Source organism: Euwallacea fornicatus, chromosome 6 (genome assembly GCF_040115645.1).
Source record: "Euwallacea fornicatus isolate EFF26 chromosome 6, ASM4011564v1, whole genome shotgun sequence".
NCBI lineage: Eukaryota > Metazoa > Arthropoda > Insecta > Coleoptera > Curculionidae > Euwallacea > Euwallacea fornicatus.
In genome coordinates this window covers 5514112-5539476 of record NC_089546.1, presented here as the reverse complement: position 1 = coordinate 5539476, position 25365 = coordinate 5514112, and the positions used below count along the sequence as shown (strand labels likewise).

The 25365-nt window shown below is 35.9% G+C and overlaps 2 protein-coding genes across 3 annotated transcripts; one reads left to right on the top strand and one right to left on the bottom strand.

Annotated features, from left to right (window-relative positions):
- The first annotated feature begins 1867 nt into the window (after nucleotides 1-1867).
- LOC136339729 (cuticle protein CP14.6-like) lies at nucleotides 1868-16026 on the top strand. Its single transcript, XM_066283175.1, has 3 exons — nucleotides 1868-1955; nucleotides 12640-12812; nucleotides 15571-16026. Exons 1-3 carry the CDS (start codon nucleotides 1947-1949, stop codon nucleotides 15824-15826), a joined length of 438 nt encoding a protein of 145 aa, XP_066139272.1. The 5' UTR covers nucleotides 1868-1946; the 3' UTR covers nucleotides 15827-16026.
- A 2896-nt stretch (nucleotides 16027-18922) lies between these two features.
- LOC136339735 (larval cuticle protein 1-like) lies at nucleotides 18923-22170 on the bottom strand. Of its 2 annotated transcripts, XM_066283179.1 has the most exons (4): nucleotides 22033-22170; nucleotides 20048-20225; nucleotides 19356-19430; nucleotides 18923-19287 (listed from the first exon to the last, which is right to left on the bottom strand). In XM_066283179.1, the coding sequence occupies exons 1-4, from the start codon at nucleotides 22109-22111 to the stop codon at nucleotides 18999-19001; spliced, it is 621 nt and encodes a 206-aa protein (XP_066139276.1). In that variant the 5' UTR covers nucleotides 22112-22170; the 3' UTR covers nucleotides 18923-18998. The 2 variants fall into 2 exon arrangements, with proteins under 2 accessions (XP_066139276.1, XP_066139277.1); XM_066283180.1 differs by lacking the exon at nucleotides 20048-20225 and having other exon boundaries at nucleotides 19356-19434.
- Nucleotides 22171-25365: the final 3195 nt, after the last annotated feature.

Sequence of the window (25365 nt, the reverse complement as noted above, 5' to 3'; positions counted from 1 at the left end):
TTTGAGCATTTAAATGAAAAATATTATACATTTTTTATTAAAAAAATTGTAAAAACAATTTTCTGAAAGCTTGAAGGGTCGCTTCGATATTTTTCATAACGTTAACCGTTTTCATGGAATAAAGTAAAACGCAACAATCTGCAAATAAGATATTGCATCATTCTATGCCAACAGTGGGCGATGATATGCGGAAAAGGTCCGGGGCATATATTCTTGCAGGTGGAGGGCATTCTCAATACTTTATTTAATTGTTTTTTTTTATAAGTAAACTAATGCAGCTACTTTAGAGTTATAAATTAAATATCAGTTAGCAAATAATGTTTTTTTTTTCAATGAAATAAGTCAACATTGTGAATAATAGTCAAGAGACTTTTTTCAAAGACACGCGAAGCAGTCAGAAAGTTTTTGTTTTTTTCAAAACCAGTGGCGTATTATACTTTTCTATTTAAAACGTTCAAGATCGCATCGAGGGGGATGTTACTGGTGAATTTTCAAACATTGTTTTCCCTTTAAAAGGCGTGCATTTCATGCTCTCCAATTTTCATAAAATAATTTAATTCCGAAATTATTAGAAAAAATTTTAAAAATTAATTTTTTAACTTCAGATTGTTGAAGCCAACGAGGGTTTCTGCGTTGCTGTCTGAAATTCAGTTTTTAAAAACGTGCAAACGCATCTCGGAAATATTCATGAAATATTCGAATTTTTTAAAAAAGTTTCGAATACTCCTTTTTGAAAATGCAAGTTTCAGGAAAAACGTGGAAAAGCTCCAGAATCGTTTTGGAAATGTTGTGACAGCAGTTTAGGTCACGTCAGTGCACTGGAGCTGCATTCTAATCAGTTCCAGGTGATGAAGAATGCGGCAAGGAAAAGTTCCATTTGATAGCCTCTGACATAAATGCAGGCAATTCGCAAATGGTAAATAATCTATTAACCTTTCTAAAATAAAATTTCCCATAAAAATTATTAAATCTTTTGCTTTTAAAACGTTATGATACGAATCCAGATTAAACTAGATGTTTGATGAGTTTCGAACCAAGTTGAGGCCAGTTCTGGGATCTCGAAAATCCAAACAAAATCTGCTTTCACTCTGGAAATTGCCGATTTATGGCTACTGCAATACAAAAAAATAATTTTTTTCCTAGAAAATTCCGAAGCCACATAAGTTACCTGGAAAATCAAGTAAAAAACTCGAGTTTCACTCTGGAACAATTGGGATGACAGAAAGTTAGTAGCTCAGAGCAGCAACTGAGCCTGCGTAATAAATACCAGGTTCCGGGAAGATCTAAAGTAATCCGAGTTTCACTCTGGAAGGGATTATCCAGGCTAGCTGGGAGTCCTAGAAAATCGAGTCAATAGTTGTTTACCCGGAGTTTGGAACGTAGCTGAAAAACTTCTTACATCGCAGGTATGTCGGAAGTGTTAGCGGCTTCAGGCTGCTACGATTGGAATTTGATTTAACATTTTTCCTCAAACTTTTCTGAATGAAAATTTGGTTGCTTCAGGTCCTCAAAGAATATTTCAGTTCTTCGCGAACTACATCCTGAAAGATCGAAAATTGAAGACACCCCGATCCAATCACTGTTCCTTGAGACGTACAAGCTGGTTGAGATCAATTCTATTATTTCTCCCATTACACTCACGCCTTAATCATCTAAAATTTGTATTTCCTCCTCAACTAATACGCTCTCAAAATTGTCAACAAATGAAGAAAAAAAGCCACAAAGCATCGACTTTTTGTCCCGACATCCAAACAATAGGTCATGCAACGATAATGATTAAGTGACTGAAAAAATATTTCGTATGACATCTTCAGGAAGGACGGGTGATTTAATCGAGATTAGATCCTTCGTTACGAAATTCGGGGGAATCGTGACACCGCGGAAATCAGGTATATAAACTACGTGTGGAAAAGAATAATTTGTTAGTCAGTGTTTCAACCACATCAATGAAACCGGTGAGTGGGTTTAGATCTTGTTGGTAAGCAGGCTCGTTCATTGGAAGTGCGAAGTGCAAGGTGCAGGAAGGGATAATGTGCATAGTGAATGCGGGAAATGGGGTTTTGGGTTCTAAGTAGTTTTGCAACCAGGGAAATTGCCGACGAGTGCCAAAATTTGAGTAAACAATCGAACTGTCCTCGCTCAAAATCACCCCATCATCCTTCGAGACATTCCAATCTAAGATATTTTTTTTTTGCATTTTGGGACAATAAACGTAGATTTTTGCTTTCTAAATTATCAGAAACTTGCAATTCAGCCCTAAATGCTATAGATGTCTTCCTGCAACTTCTTGGCATAAGTCACCCCTTCCTAAGCCGGGCCGCCAAACTAAGGTTGTTATATGATTTAAATTAACCCGCGTTCCCATGGCAACTATAGCCACCTGTATATATCGAATTTCATCTCGAAAAATTTTTTGATATAATTGTCTTTGGTCCATAATAAACTATTATTAATTCAAGGTTTTTTTTGTCTCATAATAGCTGAAATACCTGCTTTTTTCAGACCAGAATTTCGATATGCTTATGAGATTGACTCCATGAAATTGCAATCAACCAGAAGCTATATTTTATCAATTTTTATATTTCCCATTAAAAGGCAAACTAGTTATTTTATTACAGTGGCTTTAGGGCGGGAACATGATATACCAGTTTTTGTACCAGATATTAGAGTTGTGTATTAAAGCTGTGCGTCCGACGGCCTTGACCTGTTTTTGCGATTTTAGACAAGTGCGGCATTGTTTACCTGTAGAGAAAGATGTAAAAATTGAGAACACCGAGACCGAACTATCGATGGATTCATCAAAATACCGTCCCAACATCTTTAATTAGAAAACTGCAGATTTTCCCGTTTTATTTCTCGGTTATTCCTTCGAGTAACTGTGGTCACCTGCAAACAAAATCAGTTTTCTGATTCTCCGGCAGAGTCGATTAGGAAGAGATCGAGATGCCGACCTCTGGAGGTTCAAGTCGGGATGCGAAAAGTAAAAAATTTATTAAATTATAGGGAAAAAAACTTCCGATAGTTTCACTTCGTACTCAAAAAAACCAAAAAAAAAATCCAACAGTAATGATTAAAACCCTGAGTTTCTTTCGGGGAGTCAAACGGTCGAGTTTTCCCAAAATTTTGTTCACATTTGCAGGAGAAGTGCTAGATTTAACTAGATTTCGGTGTGAGATATTCATGAGAATCCTTTTGTAAATCTCGCTCCATTACCCCCGTATTCCCCGTTGTTCCAGAAATCTAGCTTGAAGCTCGAATGTGGTTTGTCCAAAAAAAAAAAAAAAATTCGATTTCAGCCACATTCGAGAGCCAAATCAGCCTGTGGACCCACGGGGAGTATGGGGGGCATTGAAAGTAAAAAAGAATTTAACCCATTTTCCACCATTACAATTTCGATATCGCTCATCGCTTTTGACGAGACAATGTACGAGCTCGAATTGGATTAACAGCAATCTGCAGTTCTTTTACACTTGAATTCTCATAAATTCTTAAGGAAGATGTGCAGTTTGGAACTTACCATTCGGAAACTTGACATTGGAAAAATCTTTAAACCAGAATTGATCCGGGAAACACGGTTAAGAATCAGCAGGCTGAAAGCAAAAAAATTTATGGGGAAGTTTCGAAAATACGGAAAAAGCACTGAATACCGAAAAAAGTTTTAGCGATATGGTAATATATCTTGAATGCAGAGAAAGGACTAAACTGAATTAGGGGAATATGCGGTTTTTTTAATTCGTAACAACGATAAAAGTCCGGACCTGGCACAAAGCTACGAACCCATCATATTCGCTTCTTGCTACAAAAAGTTAAACGAAATTACGTAGGACAACGAATTTCCTTAATATATTTACTTATATCGGTAATAACCTCCTGACATTCTTCTGAAATGATCGTCTCCAACTGATCATCTTGGAAAGGTCTGTTCTAGTAGACTTCCTGTTTTAAGTAACCCCATAAAAAATAATCCACAGGGGTCAAGTCAGGAGATTTAGCAGGTCATGCAGGACTTTTCACGAAGAATAACTTCGGTTCGTAAAATGAGTAATACAAAAGTTTACCGCATGATTCCAAATCCAAGTGGACCTACAGTATAAAAAATGTATGAATCCGGAAACGCCTACAGAGTGATGAAATGCGACATATAAAACCTCAAAGAGTAGAAAGATCTTCGTGAAAGAGAAATAATAAAATAATTATGAATAATTTGAATAATTAAGTCGCAATCTTAATTGGAACGTTTACATATACCCAGTAATATGGGAAGCCCGAAGGGGATAAATCTCACAAAAAATTTTTCTAAATAAGGTGGGGGTAGGCCCAATCACCATCACTGATAGTATTTGGTGCACTTTTTATAAAATTCATAAGAAAAAACAATATGATAAAATTGAACAGAATTCAGGTGAACAGCAGCGTAACTGCGAATGAACAAGATCTACCCCAAAAATGTACTCACAGGCAGAGTAGATTTAACATATTAAGTGAAAATAAGTGAGACATAAAGGCATAATAAGTGAAACATAAATACTAGCCAGATAAAAAAAAAATAAAAAAATCATGGACTCAAATAGCAGGAACAGTTTCATGGGGAAAGTTGGATTGCTTGACGAGTAAGAGCATATTTTCATTTGACTGACGGTTCAAAGAAGAAATACCCATTCCATTGCATAAAAGAAAAATATATCTACGCTGTAAGGTTGTCAGACGAAATTGCCACCTGTTCCGGAGACCTGGTTACAATCAATGAATCTGTAAGTTTGTTTTGAAGAATGCACCGGGAAAAGCAATAATACGTATTTACAGATTTCGAAAGCACTATGCTATACAATCACACTACCCTACATTCACTCAGTAATAATTTATTCTTCAGAATAACACTCGGATTCCTTCAACACCCAATCACTAATTATCCCAGTTTTTAAATTTGCAAATTGGTCTCCAGCAACTGCGTTCGTTCCAACCTACACTTGCTTTTTGTTCGCTCTCATGGTAGACCGTTATGCAATCGCCGGAAATAAATTAAAAAGCCTTTGAAAGAAACAACCTTTCTTCTACCCAACGACTTCGGCTAGTTTTGTTTTGAAGGCTTTTTCTAGAAAAGCAACAAAATTCCCCAAACCTAACACAAAATTCAAGATGCGGCAACATGGCCAGCGCTCTCGCGCAGCAGCACGCAACCATACTGAATTTCATTTGATATTTGTTAAAACCGGCAAAGATGTGCACGGTGAATTTCGTCGAAAAAAAAAGGCTTGGGACCTAGGGCTTGCCATATCTCATTTGACTTGCGAAAATTGTTTAACAGGGCTTCGCAATTTTCAAGACATGTTTAAGGTGTCTCTGAACATAATACCAACTACGTGTTTTAGGTCCCAAAATGTGACGAAAACTTCATTTAAACGCATAGCGAAGGGCACTTCGTTTTTGTTATACACGGTATGAAAGTTGGTTTCTGAGGATGGTTTTTTATTAATATTTTCGAAACGTTTCGGGGTGGTTTGATGAAATTTTATGTTTTACTACAATTTTTTGGCTTTTTCTCAATCCTTATTAAGAAATTGCTACGTATTTTCAGGGACGGGTAACACAAGGAAGGTAGTGCCAAAAAGTGCTTTATTACCCGTTTTTGGAAAAACGAGGCAACTGCTTTATAAACCCTCAGGAAGAGCACAAAAGCTGTAATAAAGTACAAAATTACATTAATTCATCTCAAAACGTTTCGAAAGTATTAATAGAAAGCCATAATCAGGACTTAGCCTTTCACACCCTCTATGTCGAAAATTAAGCGCGTTTTGATATGTATTTATATAAAGTTTCTGTCACATTTTGACACCCAGAGTGTGTATTTGAATTTGCGGGACTATCCTCAAAGACAACTGTTATAATAAAATTCTCGCTATTTAACATAACGAGCGCAAATATGAAAAAACATGTATTTATTACAGTTTTTAACATATAATTAAACATATGTTTAGACGCATATCATTTTTAATCGCCTGTAGGGTATAATTTTCTATGTATCTACGTCAAATCGAATAATGTTGGAAATCCTGTTGACAATGAACGCCTATATATCAAGACTTTGATTTTTTTTTTTTTTTTTTTTTTTTTTTTTTTTTTTTTTTATAAAATTCAGACCAGACTCTTGAGGCACTGAAAAAGATAGAAAAAAATTAAAAGCATCGAAATTTCGTAATTAATAAATTTTTTTTAAATCCCCTTTCTGTTACAACAGGTTCCCAGTTGTATGCGTATCTAAATATACAGGGTCATTCAAATCTCGAGATTAAAATTTGAGGAACGTGTACAGATTGATATTCTAGTGAAAAAATATGAGATCATTTTTTTCCTGCAGGCCTGTGTTCACAAGATATTACACCTCATAGTTTCTGCATGTTACCACTTCTATTATGAATAATAATTAAATAATTATCGTCATTTTGTATTATTAATAATTGAACAATGAAATATGGCCACAAGGGCAAATATAAGCTTGGCAGTGCGAAATAAGCGAATTGAACGCTGGTAGAATATTTCGTCTGTTTTATTTCTTATAAGTTCTAAGGCATAAACAATATATGTTATAAATGCCTCCATACGAAAAAATCCAAAGGATTTAAGTCAGGCGATTTCGCAGGCCATAGCATTTTACAACATTGACCAATCCATTTCCCATTAAAAAAATTTATTTTACGTTTTTTAATATCAAATTACGCACTTTTATAAAATTTCGTCTTGAGTTTTGAGTCACTTTGTATATATGAGAAACATATTAATTAACAAGTCCATGTTCAAATGTAATTACCCATACCAATTTGAAGCTAAAGTGACTTATTACAGCTTCTCTTATGCATTCTCAAGAAAAACGTTGAAATTCCAGAAAAAAAAACAATGCGGAATTGTCTAACGAGGATTAACGTTTGGATTTCCCGCTTTTTTCATGATTGGTCTGACAAATGGGTTTATTATTTGGTACCAAAGATTCCCAAGAAATTAACGTAATTTTACGGATCGTCGTTCCTACCTTTGAAACAATGGGTACCTATTATGGTAAATGGTAATTAAATAGTACCTACGCAATTGCGACGTATATTGATAGTTTTTTTCCGACAATTTAAAGTCGTTTGTAGTTTTTGATGAAAATTATTGAAAGTATGGGCGTAAAACTTACGTCCCGAACGAACTCAGAAAAACTCAGGATTCATGGAGTTCGATTCGAAGTGAGGTGTGCCAAGAGGGGGAAAACAATCAACAGAGAAATGGTCTTACTGGAACCTTAAAGTAGTGAATAGCTTATTACAACGAGGATCTGGACATTGGAGACGTTCATCTGAGTGTTCAACACTTGAAAATTTAAACCTGTCAAATTCAAAGTTGAAGCTCGAGTTCATTTTAATACCCAAAATCACAGAAATTTCATTATCAAAACTGGTAAAAATGTCACGCATTTGGTACCTGCGCTGTCAGAAAATTTTACTTCAAAAAATCCGTCAGAAATAGAAAAATTTCGCAATAGCAAAAAGTAAAAAAGGAAGTCCAAATACGTGTAAGAGAGATATGAAATGTGCACATAATATATGAATGGAATCTTATTTCAATCATCTTTTTTTTTGCTAAATCAAAATGATTTTTATCTTTGGAACAAGATCTAAAATGCTGGAAAAAGATCTGGATATGTCCAATTTTCGCGGAAACATCTGAGAACCAACAAAGAATTATTGGGGTGTTGGTTGACTAAAATGGACGAAGTCCACTTTCTGTCACCTGCCCATCCAATCCCAATATTTATGGCCAAAAATTATAAGACTGATTTTTAAGCCAAGTTTCATTTCTTACTTACATTTACATATGTATATACATACAGAGTGGTAACTCTAACTGGAACCAATTCGGTATCTACGTGAAAATTCATTTTTATCAGAATTTGCTTAAGCGCGCTATTTTTTTATCTTCCCGATACACTTTTTGCAGAGTTTTGATGTTAAAAGTCTCAACCCCTCAGCTAGATCCACAATTATCTTTAAAAATTTAAATTAAAAGAAGGTTCAAGTGATATATCGCCGCAAACCTTATTGCTTTTCAACCTGGCTTTATCTGACATATTGCTCTCCTTTACAGGATTAAGTGATACCAAAAGATAAATAGAATAACTAACTAACAAATTAGTGTTTTTTTAACTTATAAACACCTTGAAATGTTCACTGTTGTCTTTATGGCGTAGCCCTAAACGATGATAAAACTTATCTCTAAGATTTTCTAAAGTATTTGCAGTGATTTGCATAATATCATTTCTTACGAATTTTTTGAGATCGTCGATATTATGTGGTTTCATATTGTCAACCTCAGATTTTAAGTATTCTCATAAAAAAAAAATCTATAGGAGTGAGATCGGGAGATCTCGGGGGCCATTCTATTGAACCTCTTCTTTCTATGCATCAATTTAGAAAGCTTGCATCTCGGTACAAGGGAAAATTCCGAGTAAAATGTGGTGGTGCTCAAACTTATAACCAAATTCGTGCGTGTGGCATATCTGGATTTATTTGATTAGGACACAAGTGAAATAATGCAGTGACTAGTTCGTCCTGAAGAAAATCTAAATATTATGAGTGCTATTATTTTATTCTCTATGCTTCCTGCATAAACGTTTGTTTTTAAAGGGTACTGCATGTGACCTTTTCCCATCCAATAAGATTTCTCTGCAAACCAATATCGGCAAGTTTGCTTATTGAGACGGCTATTTAAAGTAAAAGTTGACCTATCAGTATATAAAATTCAGTTCATACGTGTTTTTGATTGATGAACAGCATTCATAATCCTTTCGCAAAATTCAATTCGACAATCTCCATTATACTCGAGCAATTCTTAATGTATTTGCTTGTTATAGGGTTGAATATTTCAACTTTCCAATATTTTCAAGAAGGATAATTTGGTTCAATAAGGCATTGTTCGTAATTTTTATAACGTGTGTAAAGCGATTTTTTTGTTATTAAAGGAATTTCAGTAAATTTTTAACCGATGGAATACTCAGATTATGGTGATATTTCGCATATCGCACAAAAAAATTTGAAAAAAACAAGATTTAAATTGAAAAAAATGTATTTTTAGTATTGTTTTGTCCTAGGGAGAAAAGTAATACGTCAGATAAAGTCAGGTTGAATAAATCTGTAAAATTATGCATCACTTGAACCCCCTTTCCATAAAAAATTTTAAGGGTAAATATCACTCTAACCAAAAAGTCGGTATCAGTAACATCGAAATCGGAAATTTTGTCAAATTCAACTCAAAAAAATTCCACACGAAAAATAATTCAGTACACGAAGCCAAATAAAGTCAAAAGTATGACTTTTCAATGATTTAAAAGACAAATACCAGTCTTGATGTAAAATTTAAACTTTCATGTCAGTTTCGTGAGCTTCTAAAATAAAATCGTGTAATTTCTAAGAATGGTACAAAAAGACCTTGAGGTCTCCTCTCATCTAGTAGCGCCTGCAGCAAATTAGAGATTGCTATTATAGGTTCTTCAACACTCGCATCCACCATATAGTCAGGAATGAAATTTTGATTAGATTAGAGACGACTAGAAATACACAGGGTGCTCCAAAAAGGTTGTGTCCAAGTTACGGAGGTTATAGGGGAAATTCTGGCCAACATCCTCAGAGTTCCTATTTTTTAAAATGTAATATTAGTTCATTGCCAAAAAAAACTGCGACGTTTAATACATTTGTATCAAAAATAGCATAAAAAATGTATGGTAAAGGTTCGAAACGACGACCCTCCAACCTAGTTCGATAAATTTGTTTTATGAACCATTGAATCGCGTCCCTTGTTGTAAGATGTGCGAATCTTGCTGCACGAAAGAGCGGCTATCATCACGCTTGTCAACAGTTCCTCTTGGGTGGCTACAGAAGTTTATGACTTTAACCCCAAAAGAAAAATCCAACAAGTTTAATTCGGGATTTCGCGCTGGCCACTCGACATTTTTTTTTACGGTCCTGTACTGTACAGGTAAAATGTGAAGGTGCACCGCGTGCTGGCATCACATTCTGTCCTCTTTGCCCCATAAGAATGTATGTATTGCCCAATACCTCAGAAAACCAGAAGACAAAATGGTGTTTATTTAGTTCGTTTTCATTTCATTGTTCCATTTTATAACCAATTGAGTTCAACATCGAAGCATTTTGAGCAAAAATTATTCTGAAGCTAAAAGGCTGACTAGGGATTTCTATGCAAAAATAATTTACCGGAAGATCCCCTATAACCTCCATAAGTTTGGCACAACCTTTTTGGAACACCCTGTAGAAAAGTAATTGAGAGAGGAGTCTTCAGGGTGATATGTGAAGAATTCCGTTTTCATGAGAAGAAAAATTCCTTTTTTGAACTTCAAACGACATATTGTAATTTCGTAAGGCTCTTATTAATCTCTTTTCACGGGTCTAACCATAAAAGCTTCATAAAGAAATTCATGAGAAATCACTTAAGTAGGTGCATGCAAGAAATGTATCTCGGAGGAATTGTTCTTTTCATTAACAATCAATACTGCACAATGTAAGCAAATCTTTGCGCACAAGAATAGTCATGAAGTTCCTTTAAATGCTAACGACCTCTAATTTTGCATATGTGCTCAACGTTCCAACATGTTTCAGTGCAGAAGCATTGCATTTTTATTATGCTTCTTGCTCAATACTTCTTCATATGGCTACTATTTGGATGAGAAATGTCGAGTTATTTCAAGCAAGTATACAGCGCTCGTAAAAAGTATTGCGACACGTTTATAACTTTCATAAATTTGATACTTTTTCAAAATGCATAAAAACGTAAAGTTTTATTTAAAAAAAAAAGGCATTTAATGCATTATTTTCGATTTTAAAAATATCCACCCCCATCCACCTAACCTCTATTTTCAAATGGAAAGGTACTCATTGTAGTGTATCAAATGAAGGGCAATTCAATAAGGGATATAACGGCGTACTCATAAATAAAAAAGCATCTACAGTTTCCTTGAAAATGATTAAAAAGCGAACTTATTAGGTAAAAAACAGAGTAACCCAATATTACATCAAACAAAATTGAAATTCCCTCGATAAATGTTCAGATTGAGCTCCGTTAACAACTCAGTCCCTCCTCAAACCCTTTTATGCATTTAACCAGCGTTCCTTCTGTTAACAGTTCTAAGAGGTAAATCATCTAAATTTCGATTTCTATTCTTGTACCTGGAACCTTTGAAGTGACCCGACAAAAAAATCGCCAGGCGCAAGATCCGGAAATCGTGGCGGTCATTTTATTGCGTCCCCTCTACCGATCCATCTTCTAGGAAAATTTCGTCGAGGTACTTCCTTACATCCGTAGCATAACGTGGTGGTGCCCCATCTCGTTGGTACCACACGTCATCGGCCACTTGTCCTCCATTTCCTTCAGGAAAAATTGCGGCGATCGATGGGATAATTTCGTTTTGAAATGAACGCAATTATGATGCGTCGTCTGAGTCCTCTCATGTGAAAGATGCACCGGCGAGCTGGTAGCCGTTTATGTCCGTTCATACATTGCGTTTAGCAGATGTTGTGTGTGCAGGACCTGCATCTAATGAGAATTGCCTGTAGACCAGTAGCGATAATTATGTGGCTAAATGGATCCATTTGAGCGAAACGTTGCCTCGTTTAAAAATAAACTTCTGGAAAGGAACCTATGAGCCTGAATGCCCCTTTCCCGCGTCCTTTCACAAAAATTCGTCAGGTTTTCACCCTTGGGTAAGGGAAATTTTTCTAATTTTAGAGGATTGCTTACTGATTTTGCAAATTTTTCATTTTATTTAATGTAGCAGTGAGCTACTTAATTTTGGATTTTTTTTTTTTTTTTTTTTTTTTTTTTTTTTTTTTTTAAGAAAACTGTAGATTCAATTTTCCCTCTGCCTATAGCGTGATATTCCTTGTAGAATTACCTTTTGTTTAATATATCACAATCCCTTCCCATTTGAAAGCAAAAAGCTGGTAGGGGCAGATGGACAGGGTTGAAAAATGAAGACATCGAAAATGATGCATTAAATGACTTTTTTTTTCATTAAATTTTACGCGTTTAAGCATTTTTTGAACTATCGGGGTTATGGAACTTATAAGTCTGTTACAATACGTTTTATAAGCGCTGTACATTTTGTAGCTGGAAGTACTTTCACGCTCAAGGTCTGTAGATTCTTCTTCTAACAGTTCTCCCGTAGAACAAAAGATACTTACTCTGTATGATTGATCACCTCCATATATTAATGATTTCAAAACAGTCCTGTTAATGTATGGGTGATCTTCTATTGTGCAATACCACATAATAAAATGCCAGCAATTTCGAATCGAGCCAATATTATGTTAATTTTTTATACAAAAACCTGCAAGAGTGGTTTCTGGTAGTTCCACGGTGTCAAGGTAAACAAAAAACCTTCTCCTAGTTTTTGAAATTAAACGTTTATTATTAAAATTCATGAATCAGTGGAATTTATTTAAAATTGTGCGACGACCGGTAGCAAAGACATGATCAAGGTTAATGAATGCACCTGTTACACACAGGTCTAGTAAATAAATCTGTCTTATCATGTTTCGATATTCTATGATACTCCAAAGGAATTTTTAGGTGATAACAACGACTTATTTGTTTCAGGTTCTATTACTTCTCGCCCTTATCGGGTTAAGTTGGGCCAGACCACAGTTCCAACATCCTTCACAAGTGCCCCAAAATAGGCCTCCTCAGTTCAGGCCTGTCGCCCGGGCACCTCTAGCCACCATTCTTAGATATAATGCTAATTTAGGGTTGCCCACGGGGTTTTCATATGCGTAAGTCGAATTTGGTGTTTGTTATGTGAACGATGTCCAAAATGGAGTTCGAATGCTGGGATGGTGACGTTGGGAAAAGACTTCACATCAATTTCGAGCCCATTTGTTGGTCGTTTATGGTTTGGAAAATTGTAAAATGCGCATTTAATGAATTCATGTAAAGTTGAAAATCTAGGAAAAAGTTTCGTACTATGGAACGTCCCGTGAAGGACACCTGTTTTCTCTCCATTTAGCTGCTCCACGGTTCCATCAGCCTCAATTTATTAGTGAACTATTCTCGTAATTTTCTGCTAGAAGTTTGGAGAAAATTGTAAATTTTTTATGTTTCACTTTCGCTCGTAGGACAATAATTCATAAGAGTCTATTAGCCAAAATACCGATTTAAAACTTTCCATTAATTCCCTTAATTTAAAACTAATTTGGAGGTTTCATAATAGACGTTGATCTCACGCATTACGCACTGTATAACGAGATGCTTTCTTAGTTGGGGGGTCGTTTACTGAAGGGTCATTAAGGTGCGAACCACTTAGTACCACGATTTTTCAGTAGAAAGGAAATTAGGCATGTTTTGTTCCTATACAGGACTTGTAGAAACATTACGACATGCTCATAACTTTCATAAACTCGATATAAAAAAAAAATTATGACGTATAGTTTTGTTAAAAAAAGGCATTTAATGCATAATTTTCAACGTTAAAAATATTCACCCCTATCCCCCTGCCCCTGTCAAGGGTTTATTTTCGAAAGGGAAGGTGTTCGTTGTAGTATGTCGAATGAAGGGTAATTCGGTAAAGGATATAACGGTATTCTCAGAGCTCAAATTGGCTCTATAGTTTCCTTAAAAAAATAGAACGAAGGTTCAAAGCTTTAGTCTGTGGTTCTTACATAGGTAATCCATTCCAATTTCACTTTGAAAGAGAAAGAAAAAAATTCAATAAGACGTAGAAATCCCAAGTCATTTTTAAGATGAAGAATTTTTTATAGGCAAAATGTTCTGTTTTTCATAGAATTGTAGTAGCATTGTAGTGTTCAGTAATTAGGCATTTACCACAGTTAGAATACAAAAATATGGATCATTCATCTGAGAAGCAAAAAATGAAATTTTAACATTTCTAAGATATGGAGATCACGAAAGAACTTCTGAAAATGTGTGTTATATATTTAATGGAAAAATACCCAGACCGAACTATGGAAGGAAGTGCAGTTTGTCTAATTAATAAAAATATTTAACAAATTGGAAGTGGAAAATCTGCTCCAAAATGTGAAAGACCTGGAGCAGTAATTGGCGACGATAAGGCACTAGACATTCCCTTATCTGTCCACGAACACCCCGTACAATCAGCCAGCAAGCTCGCCGATAAAATCTTCAAAATCAGTCAGCAATCTTTTAAAACGAGAAAAATTTCATCCATATAAAATTTCCCTTATCCAAGAGTTGTTGCTTAGAGATTTTGAACGTAAGATAAAATTTTATCAATTGATGCAAGAAAAGGGCGTTCAGGATAGTAAGTTCTTCGCAAGAATCTGATTTCCGGATGAAGCAGCGTTTTGCTTAAGTGGACCGGTCCATCGACGTAATTGTCGCCATTGGTCTACAGACAATCTTTGTTAAATCCCGACTCTGTACACGCAACATCCGGAAAAATTCAAACTATGGATGGGTACAATCGATCTCCAGTATATTGTTCCGTTTTCCATAAGGGGGAAATTAAACAAGGCATCATACTTGAATTTATTGTAAAACGAAATTAGTCCATCAATCGTCGTAATTTTTGCTGGAGGAAATGGAGAAGAAGTAGCTAGCAAGATGGTGGACAACAACATTGTGCTGTGAGATGGTGGACCACCACATTATTACCACTGTGGCTGTGAGAAAGTATCTTGATGGAATTTCCCTTAGAAGATAGATCAGTAGAAGAGACGCAATAGAATCACGATTTCCAGATCTTACATATCTCGATTTTTTTGCAGGTCACTTAAAAGATTTCGTTTTTTTCCGAAAAATTTAGATGATTCTCGTTTTTAAATTCAAGCAGAATTAGAATTAATAGCTAAGGGAGCAAAACTGGACAATTGGATAAACGAGTTCGAGGAACGAGAGGGCCGTTGCTAAATTGTTCCTGGGGCCCAATTTGATCAGTTGTTGTAGGAATTTCAATTTTGCTCGATTCAGCAATTTCCAAAAAAACTACTTCATTTTCTCTCTAATATATTTTTTTTGTTAATTAAGGAAAGTGGAGACCCAGTGTTAGTCCCATTATATCCCTTACTGAATTACTCTGCATTTGATGTACCGCACTGGGTAATTTTCTATTTGGAAAAATAATTAGTAGGGGCAGCGGGACGGAAATGAACATTTCGAACCTCGAAAATAATGCACTAAAATTCTTTTTTTAAATAAAATTATCCGCGTTTAAGTTTTTTTCCCCTTTTTAACCTCGGGTTTATGAAAGCTAGAAACTCGTTGCAATACTTTTTACAAGCGCTGTATAATTTACAAGATTTGTTCGTTTGCAAGTCGATGTATACAATAAGGGCTAATTAAGCCGTGGCGATGACTACGACATTGTTTTCCGTGCACAATCAAACCAATGAAAAAAAAATCAAGGTTGAATACAATATTCCTATATGCGACGAGGAAATTGTTTCGTTTCAATTAATTAATTTTCCTTTAAGTATTTTCCATCAAGGTCGTCAAGGTTGCGATTGAAACATTTTCCTGTTTTTACTCAATTAATGCTTTTTTTCGCCATTTCAGGGTAGACACTAGTAACGGTATCAGCGAAGCTGTAATTGGTAATGTGAGGAACCAAGGTACAAAAGACGAGTCGCTTGCAGTTGAAGGCCAGTACTCTTATGTCGGCGACGATGGCCAAACCTACTTGGTCCACTACACGGCGGACGAGAATGGTTTCCAACCTGCTGGACAGCACATACCGCCCGCTGCGAACACCAGAAAATTGGGAATACCGTCTGCAGCTTTAGCCTCCCTCGCGGGAGGTGGCTTAGGGTGATCTTGACGAAGATTTCAGTATTATGCGCCAATGTTGTTCAAAAATATACAGTAATCCTTGTAGGTACATATATCAGGTTTTGTACAGTTTTTAAATACTCACTGCCTAGAGCTAACCATTTTATACTATTGAATTCTGCTTGTTCATGAATGCATGTACCATTGTAAGACTGCCGTGGATAATAAACCATTAAGAAAGTTTGAGATGCGTTTCAATCCGCAATTAATCATTTTGGTAATGCCAAGTCAGGTATTCATTAAATTATGAACTGGGTATACTCCTGACTTCAGCCAGCCTCTGGCGTTCACTGAATGAAAATGCCATTTTCTTCTTTAGCAAGGTCATAGCATTATTGACCGGAGGACAATAACGCAATTTCAGCTTCCAAATGCAGAGCGCTGCGAGAATCATTACGTCACGAAATCGGTTTAAACCTGTTGAAATGAAAGATCAATTTTATGAGCTCGCAAACTTGAAACATAGCTGAACTCCGGAGTTTTCCGATGTTGGTGACAATCGATTTTTCCGCACCACTTTCGTGGGAAAATATTTTAACGTCATTTTTCTATTTTCACTGCTTATACGGTCTCTGGACCCCTTTGATTCTAATTCATTTGCGCAGCAATTCTCGGTTTTAGGCTCGCCAGCTCGAATTCATTTTTAACAAGAGACCAGTAGATGACCACGTTTTTCCTTTGAATTTTTAATTTGGAAATTTTAAAAACTGCAAAGTTTTCGAAAATATCAAACTGTCTAAAACTCAAAAAACCCGTCATTTGTTTCTTGCAATAATTCGACTTCTCCCCGTTCCCGCCGAGGACCACCCCGCTTATCAGAAAATTAACTCGAGAGTTCCTATATTTACAGGGTGTCCGGAAAGTCATTTTATAAATTCCATGGGTTGTAGAGGAAGCTAAAATAATTCTAGTTTTTAATATTAAAAACACTTATCACGTTATTCACAGTTGGAGCAAGAAGTTAAGAAAATTATTTTTGTTGTGATTTTCAAAGAATTATCATAGCGACAATGAAAATTGGGTGGTTCCAATAGCTCCTAGTCGTGCTCGTTTTCGTGCGTAAACAGATATTTCGTATGTCTTCCTTATACAGGGGAGGTCGAAACTTCTCACTTAGACTCATTCATTTTTTTAACAAGTTAACGAAATCAGCATTTTTTCCATAGCTTGTTTTTATCGTAATTTTCTTGCAAAAAGGCTATATCTTGCTACAATCGATATCTTGTACCGTTTTTCAGAAAATTGCATTTTATCATCACCATGCACCTCCAAACATGCCAATAACTTGACACCAAATATGGTAACCGTTTATTAGAAAAAAATCTTGCGTGTTGCAGCTAAAGATGCGAAAAACGTTCATATCAACATTCAGTGTCTTCAAAATCGGTTATTTTAACAATATTTCCGAGTTTAACAACGGGGAGTACGAGGAGATACGCATCAGTGTTTGGACTTGCGGAAGGTAGTGTTGTCCAAGCTGCTGTGTTGCAGTCCAAAGTGTTCATTTTAAAGGTTATCGATAACTTTAGCCGTAATACATACCATGGTTTCAATGATGGACTGGTATTTTAGCTGATTTCAAATTGTCACCATGCGTGGTGAATTTTGATAAGAAAAGTTGGTTTTCTCAAAAACGGTGCAAGATATTGATTAATGATTGATTTTTCGTAAATCTAAGAGCTTTAAGTTATGAGACATATCAAAAACACTATATACAGGATGGGTCACGAGAAATACCTCGGGATTTCATTCCAAAGCCAAGAGATTTTTTAACAGTTTCTACTTTGGGATGCGTACAGACGACCTAGGACTACATTTTGAAACGATTTTTAACGTATACAAAGTGTCCCAGACACGTAACTGATAAAGTTGTATTTTTTTAATGGGACCCCTTATAAATTACATCGTTTTTGCATTAAAGCATTAAAATAAAGTTCAGTTTAACTAAGATTTATGGTACCTAACTTTAGCGGTTTTTGAAATGATTCAGTATTTGTCAAAATGCAAGATAATGTTCGACATCCAATCTGACATCCTTATTTAAGGTCTTAAAGCAAAATTTTAATGTGCAGCCAACAATGGACCAAATTTTGTACTGCAATTTTCACATAGCCAGCCAACTGTACAGGATGGTCTAGAAATAACACCAAACTTGTACAACTTTTAACTGCTAATAATTTTTGTAAATTTAAACTGGACACCCGGTATATTGTGTTGCTGTTAGATGCCATATTTACTTATCTACTGAATACCATTCAGTAGTAAGGTGACCACGTTTTTATTTTCAACAATGTTTCCTTTCTCTGTTTACCAAGGAAGAATATGCGGATATAGTTTTGTCAACAGTAATGTGTTTGAAACGGTTAAGTCATATCAATGTTGATTTCCAGAGCGATAAATTTCCAGTCATCAAATATTTGTGAAAGTTTACCACGCTTTGAAGAAAAACGGCCAGTTTCTTCGCTTCCTTCTGGCCCCCGTGAAGCCCAGACCTGACACATTTGGAATTTTACGTAGGCGCCACTTGAAATCTCAATTGTGTTCGTAACCAATCAGCTCCAGAGAAGAATCGATAAGGTGAATACAAGAAGTGTGGGAACTCGTAATTCTATTTTTCGACGAGGCAGAAAATATGTTCGACAGAATTAAAAAGCTTTTTGTTAATGAAATGGGCAATATAATCATTCCTTGAAATACTTTCTCCTTGTCACAAAACACCCTGTACAGTCAATGTAATTAAATTCATCGAAGTTATGCGTCGTAAATAAATGAAAAAAGAATAAAAATTGTAATTTTGATGGTGGCAGATCAAGTTTCGAAGCAGTTTACAAAGACTGCCCACTCCTTTAACAATTCTTGTGTAATGTGTAATATTCTGTAGCATATATGGAAATTCTTATTCCAAAATGTGTTTATTGAAAATCCATACTTGTCGCTTTTATGAGATAATTGCGCTGTTTTATTAAACATTGTCTGAATTTATGGCGAAACACATGAGATTATCTCCATAACACGTGTAGGAAAACAAAGATATAAATCTTCACATAATGTCTTGTGTTGTGTGACTGAAATTACACAGTCTTTCATAAATAACAAATTGTTTAATTCTAAATTTCACGAAAATTACTTAAAATATAACCAAAATTTCAATAAAACTACCCTAAGCCTCCTCCAGACAAAGTTGCCAAAGCCGAAGAAGCAATTCGAAGTTTCACAGGTCGGAACTTAGCTGACCCACCTTCAGGTCTTTCTATGCTATTGATGGCATCCACACCGAACTTTTGTTTAGCCAAATATCCATTTTCGTCAGCCGTATATGTCACAGTGTGTTTCTTCCCATCCACTACAAAGCTATAGAATCCTTTAATCCTGAAAACTTTCAGCCCCAATACTTCAACAAGCTCTCCAGATTCTTCTCGCTCTTGAAGATCGCTTGTTAAGTATCTACAAAACGTAAGAAAGAGAAGAGAATAATGATAGACTTGGGTATATTAAGGTTGATGATTACTTACCTGAAGTGATATCCATTTTCAGTCAGTTCATTAACTTCTTCCACTATTTTTGCACTTGGAGGTGCTGAAAGGGATCTTGCTAACAGAAGAAGGATTAACGGTATTATTCTATTTAAGTTATTCATAGTGCAGTTGCACATTAAATATAAATGTTCTCAGATGGAAAAGATGCACTTAGAAGTGATTTGGCCAAGGTAACAGCAACATTAATCGGTTTTAGTGATGTAATAATAAAATTATGTGTATTTATGATGATGATAAATTTTTAATTTTTCACTTGAGATGGTCTTTATGATATGATATTCCGCATCTTTCTCCTGTTAAATTTGCCGCACCGCAAATAAAGGAAGAACACAAGGAGCACGAAAATTTTAAACTTTGCAATCAATTTTTGAAGAAAAACATTTTTTATGTGATATAATACTGGGTGTTTCCAGAAATGTAGGCGCTATCTCGGAAATGACGAGTGCTTAAGTTATTTTCCACAAACTCACCCTTCCAAAAATAGAGCCCTTCAAAGGTTGATAGCAAAAATTTTATTTTTTAAGTAACTTTTTTTACAGTTGATGAAATATAGTGAATTTATTTCTAAGTAATAAGTTTATTTTTAACAGTTTTAACACAAAACTATTGTTTTCTTTAATCTAGGTTAACAGAAAAAATCACGTAAAATTCCATTGCTTTTGTAAAACTTGCCTTTGACAAAATTATGTCTTTCTGGAAAATGGTTCGGTTTCCGTATATCAACCCAAAGTACCTTTTTTTGACGTTCATACGCTGGAAACCCAAGAAACCATATAACGGTTAAAAAACCCAAGACCTCGAAACTGTATGGATAGGGGGGTTTTGGGTAGATTCTCCTCCGCCTCCCTAAAAATGTAGAAACCAACGTTAGGTCCGATCTTATTGATTTTGCAATGATATATGAGCGACCAAAAATTCAAAAATGTCATCAACTGGAAAAAAAATTTGTAGAAAACGTCGCTTTCGCTACCAAATTTTGAAAATTTGAATTTCCTTAAAAGTAAATTTTTGGAAAAACCTTTATAATCATTAGTATCGTCTTTTGACAAGAACTTTTCACTTCAGGAATATTTCCCACATTTTTGTAAACACCCTGTGTACTTATGCAGACTTACGTCGATCCCATATCAACTTTTGGATACCTCGGTTGATGGTGAAAATTCAATTTTTTGAGGTAATATACAGGGTGAACTATAGAAAACTTTGCACTCGTTTTGAATTGTGATAAAAATATTAGAAATTCTCGTGACATGCCAATTTTATGTTCGAGGGCGACACATTTTAACGTGAAATACAGGTTCCCCAAACCAACCCCCTCTCGGGGGTGCATTCAACTGTAGAGTCCCCAATGACACCATAAGTCGTGTGAAACCTAATTTTCAAGGTTTTTTTAATTCTGATTGTCAAGAGGTGATATTTTTTTCAATTTTAGATTCATTGAAATGCATTGAAATATGATGAATATACGATGAAATTTTTGGAATTTTTCATTCAAATTGAGCTGGATAAATAAACCTGATAAATGACCGTCCATGGATGTCAATTTGGTGAGAAGGTTTTTGGAGGTAGCCACCTCAAAGCTCATTGTAATTTTCCCGGGCTATACATTCTTTAAAATCTGTGAATTATGTGGGTGTACGGTTTAACGGATGATCTAAAATTGGAAACAAAATTACATGGTGACGACCAGACGTAGGAATCCTTTGAAATGAGGCGTCACTCCATCTCTAGTGATATTTGAGATTCTAAAGTTGAGTGCTCCCCGTGAAGGAGGATGTTTCAGTGAACCTGCATTTAACCTTAAAATGTGCCTTTTTAGAAAATGAAGGTGACACATTGAGGCAATACCTCACATTTTGATCGTAGTTCAAAATAAGCTGTGTGCGAAGTTTTCAACGGTACACCCTGTATAATCGGCCTAAAATAGGGCTTTTCTGCCTGCTGGTTTCTCATTCATGTCAATTCGAACGAGACAGTTCTTTCTGGAGGTTTACTGCAAACTAATCGTTAACGAAGGAACCGTTCTGAGTCATCAAAGCGACCCTCCCTTTTTCATTATGACAATGATAATTTCATAAAATCGCAAATTTACACATTTTTGAGACTTACTACAACGGTCCTTAACAAAAAAAAAAAAATGTTAAATGCACGTTTGAATTGTGAATTTGGGCGCATGCGCCTCCGATTTTCATTAACTCGAAATGACTATTTTTGTTCTAGAAGGCCGTAACAGCATTTTTTTTTAAAGAGACTTGAAAACTACATAAGTTTTCCCGAAAAGGTTTCAGTATAAGTGTAATTATTTATAATTTTCAAAATAATGATTTCGATATTTATTGGCGACCTCAAAATCAAATTGAACACCTCAAAGAGGTCTGATAGAGTCCGTATAACCGAATGTCTAACAACTTCGTTAGTGTTCGGTACTGGGACCTACTTTGATACTTGCTTTGAGGATACGCATGAAAGAGATTTTACAGAGAGTCGTTAGAGGAGTAATAAATTTCCAAGACCTCTCTCTGTCCTTTCAGTCGAGGCTTTATTACTGAAGAACAATTTTTTTCGTATTTTGCGTAACAATCACATGGCGATTTTTGAGAACAAATCTGCTGATGATGAATGAAATTAAAAAATCTTATAAAGATTACATTACCTGCAAGCAGCTCGAAGTTCGTGCACTTGGTTCCGCTATAAAAATCAACTATTTTAACGAGACGTAGTAGTGATCTCATAAAATCGCTCTACAGGAATCGGCAAAGAACTTGTTTTCGAACTTGTTTTGGAATAAAAGTTTGTAAGAATAATTCAAGAGCCAGTCTCTCTTCGGTTCGACTTGGATGAACCCATGCCGCAAGATGAGTACCATCTTCAATTTCTTGGTAGCGATCTCCATAGGTGTGTGTCAGTCAGTGCCCGTTTCTGATAGTAAAAGTGGATTGATTCGACATGATGACGATCGCAATTTGAACGAATATAGATACGGGTAAAGAGAAACGATATTTCCACGCAATAAAAGGTATGATAACCAACCTGAATGAGATTACCGAAATTTGCTAATTTTTAGCTTTGAAACTGACAATGGAATCTCACGAGACGAAATTGGGATAATCAAAGTGAAAGATAACAAAGAAATTCTTACCGTAAGTGGCTCCTATGCCTTTACTGGGGACGATGGAAAAAGATACATTGTGACTTACACATCGGACGAAAATGGATATCTTCCCTTAATACAAAACATGGAGAAAGGAACCATTCCTCTGCCTGGTGATAATGATTTTATCCTTGGAATACCATCGCCAGTGCTGGCTACTCTGGCAGGAGGTGGTTTGGGTTGACAGTTGCAACAATTGAGATAATAAATTCAATTAGTAATGAACTGTTCGTTTTTCTTATTTGTCGAAACATGTAAATTTATAATCTGCAATGTAAAGTGGTATAAGACACTACTTCACTAATTGACCATTTATGCTTATTTACATTGCTTATTTCAATTGTTAGTGGGACAAGGTAAGTAATGAAAACAGTGCTGTTTTCACTTTATGCAATTTCCGATGAGGGAATAATGGAAGAAATGAGTGAGCTTACTAAACATGGATATCACTTTAGACAAGCAACCATTCGATTGAATACAGGGTGTGTCAGCAAAGACCATTGACTGCCCTTTCGAGCAATGTATCACTTGACCCTACTTCCCAATTAAGTTTTTCGTGAGGGTGGCTGTTCAAGGAGAAGGGATGAAAGTGAGTAGCTACGATGCGCATTAAAATGGGTTTCCCTTGAAACCATAATCAACGTGTCCTCCCCATTTTCATAAATTGCATAATAAACAAGTTATTCCGAGTTTCTAGCTTGCGCTGGGATACCCTGTATACCCACCCAGAGATCTTCAAGGAGGAGAAGCGAATGTGGATTTTAATGGATGTAATGGGATAAGCTTTCCTATCCATGGAACGAAGATTGTGACGTGTTCGGATGAGGATAAGGGAACGTTCATGTCAATACCAAAATACGATATAAACACGACCAGTGCATCGTCATGGCGCAATATCAGCAACCGATCATAAATAGAAAGTTGTAAATTTCTATAATCGAAGGAAATTTGGAGTTGATGCTATGGACGAGCTGCTGGAAGAGGATGGTGTGGAAAGAAGTCGCAATCGCATTTTTCTACAACATTGTCGACATTGCAGCTCTTATATCACACATAGTTTATTACGAAAATTGCGGAATGATAAAGGAGAGTACGAATTGGCGTCGAACATTGTTGAGGCGGCGAGGAGAAGAACTGTGTCGTTCAATCATCGAATATAGATCCATCTACAATCGAGTAATTAGGAATCGATCAACGAGATCGATCGTAGAATGAATTCTGAATAGAAGCATCGTCAGTACCCGCTTTGTATCAACTATTTAAGCTTCTTCAGCATCAACTTCAACTTCCGTACCAGTTATCGTATTGGTCAAAGATAGTCGTTCCTTTGTGTGGTGTGCAGCCCCTCAAAAGCGCAGGACAGTTCGCGAAGCCTGTAATAAATGTAAAAAATTGATTTGCGATGAAAATTCCTCAATAATTACTACATGTAAAAGTTGTCCTAAAGAATGTTGATGTTAATAACAAACAAAATGTTATATTTCCTGGTACTCCTATAATAAATACTAATTAAAGTGTACATATTGATTATTTAATTAACTTATACTAACATTTTTTACATGCGCTGCCATTTGTGGATACCTAGGTACGCGGTATATTAAGCGCGGTATAATAATCTAAAAGGTATTACCAAAATTTATCAATTTTTACTTCTCAAATCGATAGTGGCAACTCAGGAGACGTAGATGGAGAAATCAAACTGAAAGATAACAAAGGAGTTCTTGATGCGCCTAACCCCTACGCCCTTACCGGAGACGATGGAAAAAGGCACGTCACGACTTACGCATCAGACGAAAATGGATATCGCCCCTCATCACAAAATGGAGAACAATTCGCTCCCGTCCCACCTGTTGTAACATTTCTCATGACCGTCAGTCCCGAAGTAGAATATGCAGCTTTGGCCTCTTTGGCAGGAGGTGGTTTGGGTTAAAAGTTGAGAGGATTGATGCAATAAATTCAATTAACAGTAATTATTTTGTTTTTCTGATTCTCATTGATGTAATAAAAGATACTACTTCAACCATCGAAGAATGAATGCATTACGTATTTCAAATGTTAGTAGGATAAGGTAATCAGTGAAAACAGTCTTGTTTTCACTGATTACACTCACCAGCGCGGGAATAATTGAAGGAGCGAATGAGGTTAACAACCGGGTGAATTTTACTATGCATTTTTGATACATAAATTATTTCCTGATTGAGAAAGTTCGACCTCACGTCGAGAGTATCGTAATTTAACCCGTCGACGTCCTTGGACATGGACGCCGTGCGATCTTCCAATCGGCGGATGGTACGAGGACAGTCCCAGAAGTATCCGACTTAAAAACTCAAGGGAAAAAATGGAAAATAGGTTATTTCTCAACACAGTCTCCTCTAGGATCGACACACAGTCTCGAGCGATCTTCTGTGATGTCCATGTCCCAATTACAGTAAGAAGGTTCGAATGTTTCAGAATAGGCGTCATCAACCTGGGACTTCACGCCTTCATCGTTGGCAAATCTGTTTCCGCCAAGGAATTTTTTCAAGTTCGGAAATAGAAAATAATCTGAGGGGGCCAAATCTGGTTAGTACGGTGGATGAGGAAAAAGTTGAAAACCAAGCTGAGTGATTTTCACCATCGCGATGACGGAAGCGTGGAGTTGTCCATTGTTTTGACGACCGAAACTTTCTCCTTCACTAAATGCGGTGTCTTTTCCCTGATTTTTCCGCTCAAACGCTGCAATAAAATTGTATAATGCTCTCCATTTATCACTTTTCCTTTAGGGAGATAGTCAATAAAAATTGTCTTACGTGCATCCCGACAAACTGACGCAATCACCTTTCCTGAAAATGGAAC